General features: G+C 40.8%; 1 protein-coding gene across 1 annotated transcript; it reads right to left on the bottom strand.

Annotated features, from left to right (window-relative positions):
* Positions 1-330: 330 nt before the first annotated feature.
* LOC147603060 (heat shock cognate 70 kDa protein 2) lies at positions 331-2,891 on the bottom strand. Its single transcript, XM_086797361.1, has 2 exons — positions 2,482-2,891; positions 331-2,195 (listed from the first exon to the last, which is right to left on the bottom strand). Exons 1-2 carry the CDS (start codon positions 2,687-2,689, stop codon positions 454-456), a joined length of 1,950 nt encoding a protein of 649 aa, XP_086653487.1. The 5' UTR covers positions 2,690-2,891; the 3' UTR covers positions 331-453.
* Between the last annotated feature and the right edge of the window lie 8,557 nt (positions 2,892-11,448).

Below are 11,448 nucleotides of genomic sequence, written 5' to 3'. Positions count from 1 at the left end.
ATTCCATATCAGAGTAGAGTAAGCTATAGCGGGAATTACATAGAGAGGGGGGAAGCATAGACAAAGACAATTTCGACACACTAAATAAATATAATCTTTCATAATCAAGCAAAAATGACGCATAGACAAAGACAATTTCGACACACTAAATAAATATGATCTTTCATAATCAAGCAAAAATGACAAGACCTGTCATTCCAATTCGACTCTGCATTATCCAATCCGCTTCAATTCATTTCCAATTCATTCCAGCAGACTAATGACTCACAATTGTCACTCCATGACAGGAGATTTTAAACTTCTAAACGACCCTTTTATGATGCAGCTAAATTTCGATCATAAATTTTTCATTTCATATAACAAAATGTTTCAAAACAATTTCCCTCAAGCAATGATATCAAGAGGGAAAAATTGAAGCCAAAAACAGAAAAACTACTACGCATCAGAGAAGATTTAGTCCACTTCCTCAATCTTGGGACCAGCACCACCAGAGGCACCATTGCCATCGTCAGCTGCACCACCGTATGCACCAGGAGGAATGTCTCCTGCACCTCCCTGGTACATGCGAGCAATAATGGGGTTGCAAATGCTCTCAAGCTCCTTCATCTTGTCATCGAACTCATCCGCTTCAGCCAGCTGGTTATGGTCCAGCCACTGGATGGCCTGCTCAACTGCATCTTCAATTTTCTTCTTATCAGCCTCATCAAGCTTTCCAGCAATCTTCTCATCACGGATGGTATTCCTCATGTTGTAGGCATAGTTCTCCAGCGAGTTCTTTGACTCGACCTTCTTCTTGTGCTCCTCATCTTCGGACTTGTACTTCTCAGCATCTTGCACCATCTTCTCAATCTCTTCCTTGCTCAACCTGCCCTTGTCGTTAGTGATGGTGATCTTGTTCTTCTGTCCGGTTGTTTTGTCTTCAGCAGAAACATTGAGAATGCCATTGGCATCAATGTCAAAGCAGACAGTAATCTGCGGCACACCCCTAGGGGCAGGGGGAATGCCAGAGAGCTCAAACTTGCCAAGCAAGTTATTATCTCTGGTACGAGTTCTCTCACCTTCATAGACCTGAATCAGCACTCCTGGCTGATTGTCCGAGTAGGTAGAGAACACTTGCTCCTTCTTAGTGGGAATAGTGGTGTTGCGGGGAATCAGCACAGTCATCACACCTCCTGCTGTCTCCAATCCAAGGGAGAGAGGCGTAACATCAAGCAGGAGAAGATCCTGCACCTTCTCATTCCCTTCACCACTGAGAATAGCAGCTTGCACTGCAGCGCCATAGGCCACAGCTTCATCAGGGTTAATACTTTTGCACAGCTCCTTGCCATTGAAGAAATCCTGCAGGAGCTGCTGAACTTTGGGGATCCTAGTAGACCCCCCAACCAGCACAACATCATGGATGCTGCTCTTGTCCATCTTAGCATCCCTTAAGCACTTCTCAACAGGCTCCATGCACTTTCTGAAGAGATCCATGTTTAACTCTTCAAACCTAGCACGGGTGATCGTAGAATAGAAATCAATACCTTCATAGAGAGAGTCAATTTCAATTGTTGTTTGGGCAGTGGATGACAGGGTTCTTTTGGCTCTCTCACAAGAGGTTCTAAGTCTCCTAAGGGCCCTAGCATTGCCAGTAATGTCTTTCTTGTACTTCCTCTTGAACTCTTGCACAAAGTGATTCACCATGCGGTTATCGAAGTCTTCCCCCCCAAGATGGGTATCTCCGGCAGTGGCCTTCACTTCGAAGATGCCCTCCTCTATGGTTAGAAGGGAGACATCAAAAGTGCCACCACCCAAGTCAAAAATAAGAACATTCTTCTCCCCCACACTGGTAGCTTTCTTGTCTAGGCCATAGGCAATGGCGGCAGCAGTTGGCTCATTAATAATTCTCATCACGTTTAAGCCAGAGATCACTCCGGCATCCTTAGTAGCTTGTCTCTGAGAATCGTTGAAGTAGGCAGGGACTGTCACCACAGCGTTCTTCACGGTACTACCAAGGAATGCCTCGGCAATCTCTTTCATCTTGACAAGAACCATGGATGAGATTTCTTCGGCAGCAAACTGCTTGTCTTCTCCTTTGTACTGGACAACGATCATGGGCTTGTCACCAGGGCCGGCAACAACCTTGAAAGGCCAGAGCTTGATGTCACTCTGGACAGATGGATCGGTGAACCTCCGACCAATGAGACGTTTGGCATCTGAACAACATGATTTACACAACGTAAGAACCTACAAACAAGAGGAACCCGTGACCAGACGCAAGTTCAAACAGGCACATACATGCACGGGAATGCCAGACATCTTCGCGTGCGAGTATTCAACACATACAAGGGAAATGCGGGGAAACTTCAAGATCGACTCGACGCGGAAACGGAAATGAACAGATGCTGACTGCCTCAACAGATCTATAATTTCCCTGGACAGATCTACGCACTCCATGCACCGGGACTACAACCCAAAGAATGAAAAACCAGCGGTACTTACCGAACACAGTGTTGATGGGATTCATGGCAACCTGGTTCTTAGCGGCATCACCGATCAGACGCTCAGTATCGGTGAAGGCGACGTAGGAAGGGGTGGTACGGTTACCCTGGTCATTGGCGATGATCTCAACGCGATCATGCTGCCAGACACCGACGCAGGAGTAGGTGGTGCCGAGGTCGATACCGATCGCGGGTCCTTCCTTGGCCATGGCGAGGAAGGGCAGGGGGGGAAGAGCTGAGGCGCAGGGCAGGAAAAGGCTAGATCGATGGCACGGGGAAGAAGTGGGTCAGGCGGAGCGCTAGATGAGCAGGAGGGACGGTAAAATCAAGCACAGCGCAGAGGAAACCCTAACTGATACGATTAGAAGGAAAAGAGCTCTCTATTTAACAGTTCTTGGTCGTGGCACTCTCGCGAACCTCCCGGCTTCCAGAAACTTCCAATGTGAGCAAGACATCCTCCTCGCCGTCCGATCCGACCGCTTGAGCATCCTACGGCCGTCGCTTCACCGCTCCCCTTTGCTAGGTACCGTTCATCTCGGCTAGCCCAATCGACGGCTCTTCTTCTTCCAACGTTTTTAGGGTTTGCGAAAAAGGTATCAGAGTTCACACCTGAAATGGCGCGTCCGCCGCCCACTCGTCTTCGGACACGTGGCCGGCACAAATTTGGTCTTGGTCTTGGTCTTTGTGTTCAAATTGGCTCGCCCAATAATGTCCTTTTCTTTCACCCTTCAACGGTTTTCTCTTTTTGACTCCTCCCTCTCTTGAAAATCCCATGATTAAAATGTTGAAATGAATTCAAACACCCTAAGTCCATTAAACATCACCATGCACTTGGATTCTTGTGTTCCAATAAGTCCATTAAAAATCACCGTACACTTGGATTTCATTTTAAAGAATGAGGAAACGTTCTCATCAGATAGGATTCCATCTCTACCAAGAAAACTCGATGAAAAATAGGAAAGAAGAAAACTCATATGGTGATCTTGTTGGCTGTAACGTGAGAGGAAAGAGAAGGGATCTTGTTGGTTGAGTGGGAGAGAAGAGGAGGAAAGATGTCCAGCATAGGATTCCATCTCTACCAAGAAAACTCGATGAAAAATAGGAAAAAAGAAAATTCGTGCGGTGATCTTGTTGGCTACATGTAATGTGAGAGGAAAGAGGAGGGTCTTGTTGGTTGAGTGGGAGAGAAGAGGAGGAAAGATGTCCAACATCCATGCTGAGTCCTAGGGTGAAGAGAGAGAAAAGGAAGTGATGAACCCCAAGTATAAGGAATAAAAAAAGGTTTACTCTTATCTCAATAGATGTTGGCTAACATTAGGCTAGGTGTAAAACAAGAGAATATGTTCTTGTTTTTCTTTTAATTAGACATTAAACTAAATAGGGCCATTTGCTTAAGAGCAATAAACAATTAGATGTGTGGGCTCTTTTTAAAGGCTATACCATCCCTCTCGCATTCAAACAATTAAAATCTATCTTTTTTCTTGACTCCTGATTTTTTGGAAAGTCTTAGCTCTCAAAGCTTGTAATGAAACATCATTGTGCTTCAAGTGCTTCAAGAAATGCTCATGATTTAGACTTTAAAGAAGAGTGAGGAGAGGTCTTCATGAGATAAAGAAAAGCAAAGAATATCGTGAGAAAAAGAGGAAATTAAATTTTTTCCTATGCTCTTGTTGGTTGCAAGAGGAAAAAGGAGAGTGATGGGAGGGGAAGAGATACAGAAAGAAAACGAGGATGAGAGCATTGAACACTAGGGACAAAGGAGAGGGAAGAAGAAAAAGAACAAAAATGTGGATAAATGTCATTAATTTTTTTTTGCTTGTAGTAATGAAGTGTGTGTGTGTGTGCACGCGCGCGCGCGCGCGTGTGTGTGTGTGTGTGTGTGTGTGCGCGCACGCACGCGCATGTGGATAAATGTCGTTAATTTTTTTTTGCTTGTAGTAATGAAGTGTGTGTGTGTGTGTGTGTGTGTGTGTGTGTGTGCACGCGCGCATGTGTGTAGCAATAAATGGTTAATGGAAAGATTTGATCAGGCCAAGGTGGTTACAAAGTTAAGGAAGTATCTAAAGGAGATACTATTAATGCAAGCCTTGATCTCATTCAGCAATAAGATATGGAAGGGAATAAATGGCAAGAAAGTAAGAGCAAGAGCCATAATAGTAGTCACGAGCCTTCAAACTCTCTTGTGGATAGGGTGGATATGGAATTGGAAATCCTAGATAAAAGATATGATAAATAAGAGCAAGTTGTAAAAGCCTATGTTTTTTAGGATAAAGAGTATGATTGTAATTTCATTTTATTTCTAATTTTATTTATTTCTAATGTATATATAAATATTATCCCCAAAAGAAGACATGATAAATAAGAAAATATTAGAATCTTGGGAAATGGTAAACAAATGGCATAATTTGGAGGAGAGGAGGATCTACCCCCCCTCTATGAAGCAGGAGAAGTGATTGTAAACAACCTACAAATGGGTATGCCTATTGGTAAGAAGATAAAAATTCACCCTCAACTTCAATGCATGCCATTTCCTAGAAAATACGAGGTTTTATGGATGACGGTAAAGCTTGGGTAGTTAAAATCTAGCAGTAAGATTAGAGAAGAAAATGGATTGCATATGTTCACAAGAACCTAAAGTTTCTAGGTGGAATCTAAAAGATCAAGTCAAAACTCTACCAAAAGATTACAATTTGTATAGAGGAGGAGGGAATGAAGATAAGGGGGGAGTAGTTGTTGGACTATATAAAGCTGGCACTTTGTTAGCCTAGGAACAAGATGAACATCACAAATGGATCAAGGTAAAGCTATAATATAACTCCCATACACAAGCAAGATTTAATGTTATTTAGGTAAAGTTATCATGCAACTCTCATACACAAGCAAGATTTAATATAACTCCCATACACAAGCAAGATTTAATGTCATTTAGGTAAAGTTATCATGCAACTCTCATACACAAGCAAGATTTAATGTTTATGTATATGCACACAACGAAGAGCATGAAAGAGAAAAGTTGTAGGAGGAAGTGCGTAACTTTATTTATGTGGAGGTCAATACATGTGTTGTTGTCAACTTGTTAAAAAGACACAATGATTGTAATTTTTGTGTGTTGGTGTGCTTATTTTAAGCCAAGGTTGTGTCCTTCTTGTCCCACCAAGAAGTGCCACACCATTGGGTGGCTAGAAAGAAAGAAATAAAGTCCTATTAAAGTCTACGACCAAAATAACCTATAAAACCAACACATGAATACATAAATGAAGACCATGAGGGTCCTCTGTCAAATCCAGTCCATAAAAGGAATATAAAACCAAACAAAAAATTAAGCTAAGAAAGGTGTCCTAATTCTCATCTAGTATCTTACTACAAGATGCATTACAAGATTTATGTTGGTGGGGTGAGGCTATGCATGGGCAACTCTTAGAGGTGCATATAGGCACACAACAAGTATTGCCACTATAGCAAGAGCAATAGTTGCAAGGGCCTCAACCACAGTCTAAAACTCAATAACAACAGGCCCACTACGTCAAGGTGACACAATAAGTAATGCCACCATAGTAATCACTACTATAGCAAGAGCAATAGTTGCAAGGGCCTCAACCACAGTCTCAAACTCAATAACAACAACCCCACTACCTCAAGGTGGTACAAGAATCTCCATCTAGGTAATTTTGGAATTAAATTTTTAAGCATACGAATTAATCAACCATTTAACATAAAGCAATAGCAACAAATTCAACATAAAACAAGCTTGAAAATAGCACATAAAATAACACATTAAAATAATTATCTCTAAATGACACTATCAAATTCGTGTGATCTACACAACAGCCCCGCTACGTCAAGGTGACACAAGAATCTCCATCTAGGTAATTTTGGAATCAAAATTTTAAGCATATGAATTAATCAACCATCAACATAAAGCAATTGCAACAAATTCAACATAAAACAAGCTTGAAAATATCACATTAAAATAATTATCTCTAAACAACACTATCAAATTGGTGTAATCTTCTCCCCTCATATATGTGGCCTATCCCCACACGAATATTTTTGTTCTTTTCATTTCAATAATAGGCCATAGCTTCCAAAAATTCAAAAAGTTTGCATTTCTTCATGCACGGCACTCTCTTTTGCCCAAAATAGAAAGTTCTATCAATATCAATTACTAGGGTCACGCTTTACACAATATCAAGGTTTCTATGCTTTCAAGTCTAAGCTTACAAAAATAAATAAAGAGGTGTGCAGAAGCTTGCACATAGTTATAAAGCTTGTCCAAAATTATGAATGCCTTCAAAAACAATAATCTATGGCCTCAATATTCCAAGTACTCCGTACCTATAAAATATCCAACAAATAATTTGGTAAATCTAACAAATATTTCATAGGCAAATAAACTATCACCACATGCATGGTCATTAGGCATAAGTACTCCAGGAATTACCTTACCAAACCAATTATAACAAAACATTGGAGGTCCCAAGCATACATCTATGTGCACCAAACGTATTAATATTTATAATGATATCACCTATGATATTAACATTTATGAGGGTGGAATAATATTTTTAAGAGGACTTAAAATATGTTCTCATAATGTTCCCTCTTGCTTGAGTTTGCAATTGCCCTCAATTGCGAGTTGGTTGGAAAGAACAAAGGAAAATCTGGTATCTTCACAAGGATGATTTTTGAAAGTCAACAAATACACATATTGATTGAGGGCGGGGAGATGTAATCTGCTGGTCAATGATAGCATTCGGAATCAACTTCTTCCTCGCCCTCAATAAGAAGGTGGATCCTTATAAACAAGGTAAGTGGGAAAGTGATCCCCATAAACAAGGTAAGTGGGAAGTGATCCCCATAAACAAGGTAAGTGGGAAAGTGATCCCCTAAAAGGTTTAAGTACACTAACTTACAAATCTATAAATGAGAAGGTAATTGTAATCTATAAACAACATCATTAATCTTGTCAACCAGCTTTAAAGGTCCATAAAATCATGGTGCAAGTTTGACAACTGAAAAATTTTCAACACTCTTAATCCTACGTTTCTCAATTCTTAAAAGTACATAGTCTCCTACTTCAAAAGATATAGCTTTAAGTTTGGCGATTTACTTTCTTGACATGTTGCTCTTGCACTTTAGTAATGGAATCATGTAATCACTCAAAATGCAAGCAAAGTCTATAAGTGAATTGATTAGTAATTTTGATTTTGTGGAAAAGTCTCGTACCCAATATATAGGCAATGCTTTACTATACACAATCTTGAATTAATCAGTAGTCTTGATTTTGTGGAAAAGTCTCGTACCCAATATATAGGCAAAGCTTTACTAGACACACTCTTGAAAGGTTTGGAGCCAGTAGTAGTTTAATGAGGGGTATCGTTGAATGAGAACTATAGAAGATGAATGTACTCGACATCGTTGTATACAAATTATAGAAGTGAATGTACTTATTCCATAAAGTTGGTTGTTGGGCAACATAGGCTTTAATAAGAAATCCAACATAGTGCTATTGGTAATCTCAATCTATCCATTCATTTCCAAATAGTACAAAGCTGTGGAGAAGTCTAGCGTAGTGCCTAAGTTTGAGAAACGAGCAATCCAAAAATTACTGTAGAACCCAAACAATGACTTTTGGTAAACCATGATGCACAAAGATCTACTTGATATACATGTTCACGGCTTACTCAGAAGTCAAAGCCTTCTTACGAGAAGGCAAAAAATATGCTTGCTTACTCAAACAGTTGCGACTATAGTCAAAGTATTCTTACAAGAAGGAAAAAAATAGGCTTGCTTACTCAAACGATTGCGACTATAGTCCAAATCATATTGTTGTGAGATCGAATGTAGTAGCCAAACCTATAATGAAGTCTATAGAATTTGTTGCCAAGTATCATTAGGGACTGGTAGAGGTGTGAGAAGTCCTTGGGTCTTATCCTTGTAGCTCTTAATTTTCTGACAACTAGAACATCGAACCACAAACTTTGCTACATCTTGTTTAAGCTATGGGGCAAAAAGAATGCAAGGTAGTAGAAAAACCCCAATGATTGAAGGCCTCAATGGCACATAATTCTTCTAGAAGAAGAGGTAGCCATAATGACATGAGCAATCATCAATGGGATTCTAATGATTGTTTCTAAGCTTGATCCAAACTTTAAAGAAAATAGGATCTTGCTTACGAGCACTTTTCTAGAGAGCGCTTTTTGGGAATCAGGCGAGCAGATTCCAAAAAGATACCCTCCCTCCTCCAAAAAGATACCCTCCCTCCTCCATGAAGATACCCTCCCTCCTCCATAAAGAGAGAGGGGCAAAGACAGTTGGAGAGAGTTTCATGACATAATTATTTGAGAGGGAGAGGGCGATAGAGAGCCGGAGGGAGTGAAAACAAAAAAACATGACAACATCACATCCTCTATATCGAGGTTATTGCTTCAAACTAAAAATAAAACCAAGTTCGTTTTCGTAAACTTCCAAATATAGAAATGTGAAAACCATCATCTTTACTAATATGGGCCTCGCTTGTCCTCTGGAGTGAAGGCACAAAGTAAGTGAATGGTGTTCGTACCCTTCCATACTTCCTCTAGCAAGACACGCCCAAACAATTCATCAATAAAACCATGGGCTCGCCATATCACAATTAAGCCCACCACTTTGGCAATAGCATCATCATTACTAGGAAGTGGAAAGGATGTGAGACCTTTCCATGCTTGTGCAGCATCTATGGTCTTCTACTTGACCTCCACATTAGTGGCCTCCCTTTGGATATGTGCAGTAATAGCTTTAATATTTGATGAGGCCATCACAAACAAAACGAAGGAAGGTTTAGGGTGGTGTACTCTACTAACAAGGCTTGGTGGCAATGGTGATTAACAAAGTACTTTGGAGCTTACCTCTATATTTACAGTAGTGGGAGAGGTGTACTCTACTTTTGCAATAAATAAAAAATAAATAAATTTTTATCTTTTTTAATGTCAATAATAAAGGCATCTGTCCTCGAACTTTTACACCACAATAATAAAGGTATCTTTTGAACTTTTTTGGAAAAGAGCGAGTATGTATTGGAGCACCTTCACCCTCTCTCTTTCTCGTCGTTCCCCTCTTATTTATGTAGGATTTCAAACCAATGAATGCTCGTACGTGAATACCATTCATTAATACATGACAACGTTCTACAATACCAGACCTGCTTGAAAATGCACAACCCATAGCGAGAGGGGGAAGAGGGAGGGACAGGGGGGAGAAAGATATTATATTGCACAGTCGAACCCTCTATAATGAGGTTGCTTCCACAAAGGTTACATAGGTCCCAAAATACTACAGGTCAACTAATAATCCATGCATTTAATTGCCTAAATTCGGGTAGGTTCTCCTATGAGACAAGGCATTGTTTGTAAAGCTCAAGGTCTGATAGGATAGGTTGGTGGATGAACATATTCTCATTATGGCTTAATTCTAGCACATGCAGATAAATGAAGGACAAGTGCTTGCATGCAAGATACGGCTTCTTCTCGGATTCTCTACAAAATCTGGACACATACAACACAGTTCGTCTTTCAACATGCACATCATATATTCCCACGTGTGCATCATCCCCGTGCAATTCGATCTTGAAAACTTCATACTTGTGCACCAATCTCTGCACTTCTTCTACCATCATAGCTTTCATTTTCAAAGTGGCCTTTATTTTTTTGACCGCTTTCTCTGATCGATGTGCAGTACTTGACTCTTATGCCATTTTGCATGCCTGAGCCACTCGCCTCTATGTTAATAGTGGACCTATACGGTGGTTCTTTGGAAGTTACAGTTGTAAAGAACCATGAAGCTCCATTGCTACTCGATGGGGCGGGCATAACACCTTCTTCATTCTTGCTACTCCATTGCTACTCGATGGGGCGGGCATAACACCTTCTTCATTCTTGCTCTCCACCTGGTATCCACCTTCCCATAATGAATATACCCCCTCGTCTATGAGGTTAGTTCCTATAGAAACTAGCCATATCTTGGGTGGTGGATTGGGCTTTGGGTCCATGTTGGTGTCCACAATATAGCAATGAGCACATGGTCAGGGTAGAACCACATCCATTGTCTAATGAGACCATTAGGGTGCGTGCGATAGTCTTCAAAAGATGATGCAAGCACACCCTTCGCAGATTAGACTATGTGTTGCCCACACCTCTTACCCCACAAGGCATTTTGTTGCATGTGACCTTGCTGCATGTCCTTCAGATTGCCCACATTGCTTCATTAACCTTGTGCTCAATGACTCTGCACTCTGTAACTTTCGGTGGTATCATGCTCCTTAAAAATTAACTTCTGTGGCCTCCTAGCATACTTGCGCTCTTGTATATGTGAGTTGTACTTTGGTCGATGCGTGCCCTCATCATCAATATTAATGACCATAGTGGGTAGTCTCTTGTGATGTGCACTTTCTTTATCACCGATGAGAGGGGTAGGCGCCTTATACATGGGTGTTCCTTCAATTGCTTGATTAACTGTTTGGACCACTTGGGCTATGCTTGTAGAGCACCATTCTTTTAGTTTCTCCACGCTTGGTCCTCTCCCTATGTGTTTGCCTTGAGAGTAAGAGACTGTTTTTGTGCTTTGCAAAATTGCATTTGCCATATCAGTAGTACATGCATCATAAAGAGAAATCTTGCATCTATATCCTTCCCTTGCAACCCAGCTTCCATGCTTGCTGTCTGCTAGGTTTGTTCTTAGGGTATTTGGACCATCATTACTTCTCTCTATTGTTGTCATCATGACTGAAACCCAATGTGCTATGTGCACCTCCCACTAGCTCAACCAAGAGTCCATTGTTGCTAACATATTTCATCACATGACCATTATGCTACCATTGATGTATCAATCGAGCCTGATGCAGCTTCACTTGTAGGAGCCATATATCACTTCTCGCACATTGATTTGTACTCTCCTTGAGACGTAATGCACACATACTTTGTTGTGTGGGCAA

The sequence above is a fragment of the Cibotium barometz genome, chromosome 65, assembly GCF_041138505.1.
Source record: "Cibotium barometz isolate CiBa-2024 chromosome 65, ASM4113850v1, whole genome shotgun sequence".
Lineage (NCBI taxonomy): Eukaryota > Viridiplantae > Streptophyta > Polypodiopsida > Cyatheales > Cibotiaceae > Cibotium > Cibotium barometz.
Note: the sequence above shows the minus strand (reverse complement) of the source record. Positions and strands in the feature narration are given on the sequence as shown.

Excerpts from the sequence above, each read along its gene's own strand:
- LOC147603060 (XM_086797361.1), bottom strand. The coding sequence starts at position 2,689 with ATGGCCAAGGAAGGACCCGCGATCGGTATCGACCTCGGCACCACCTAC. Across the intron at positions 2,196-2,481 it reads TCCCATCAACACTGTGTTCG|ATGCCAAACGTCTCATTGGT; the intron begins GTAAGTACCGCT and ends CATGTTGTTCAG.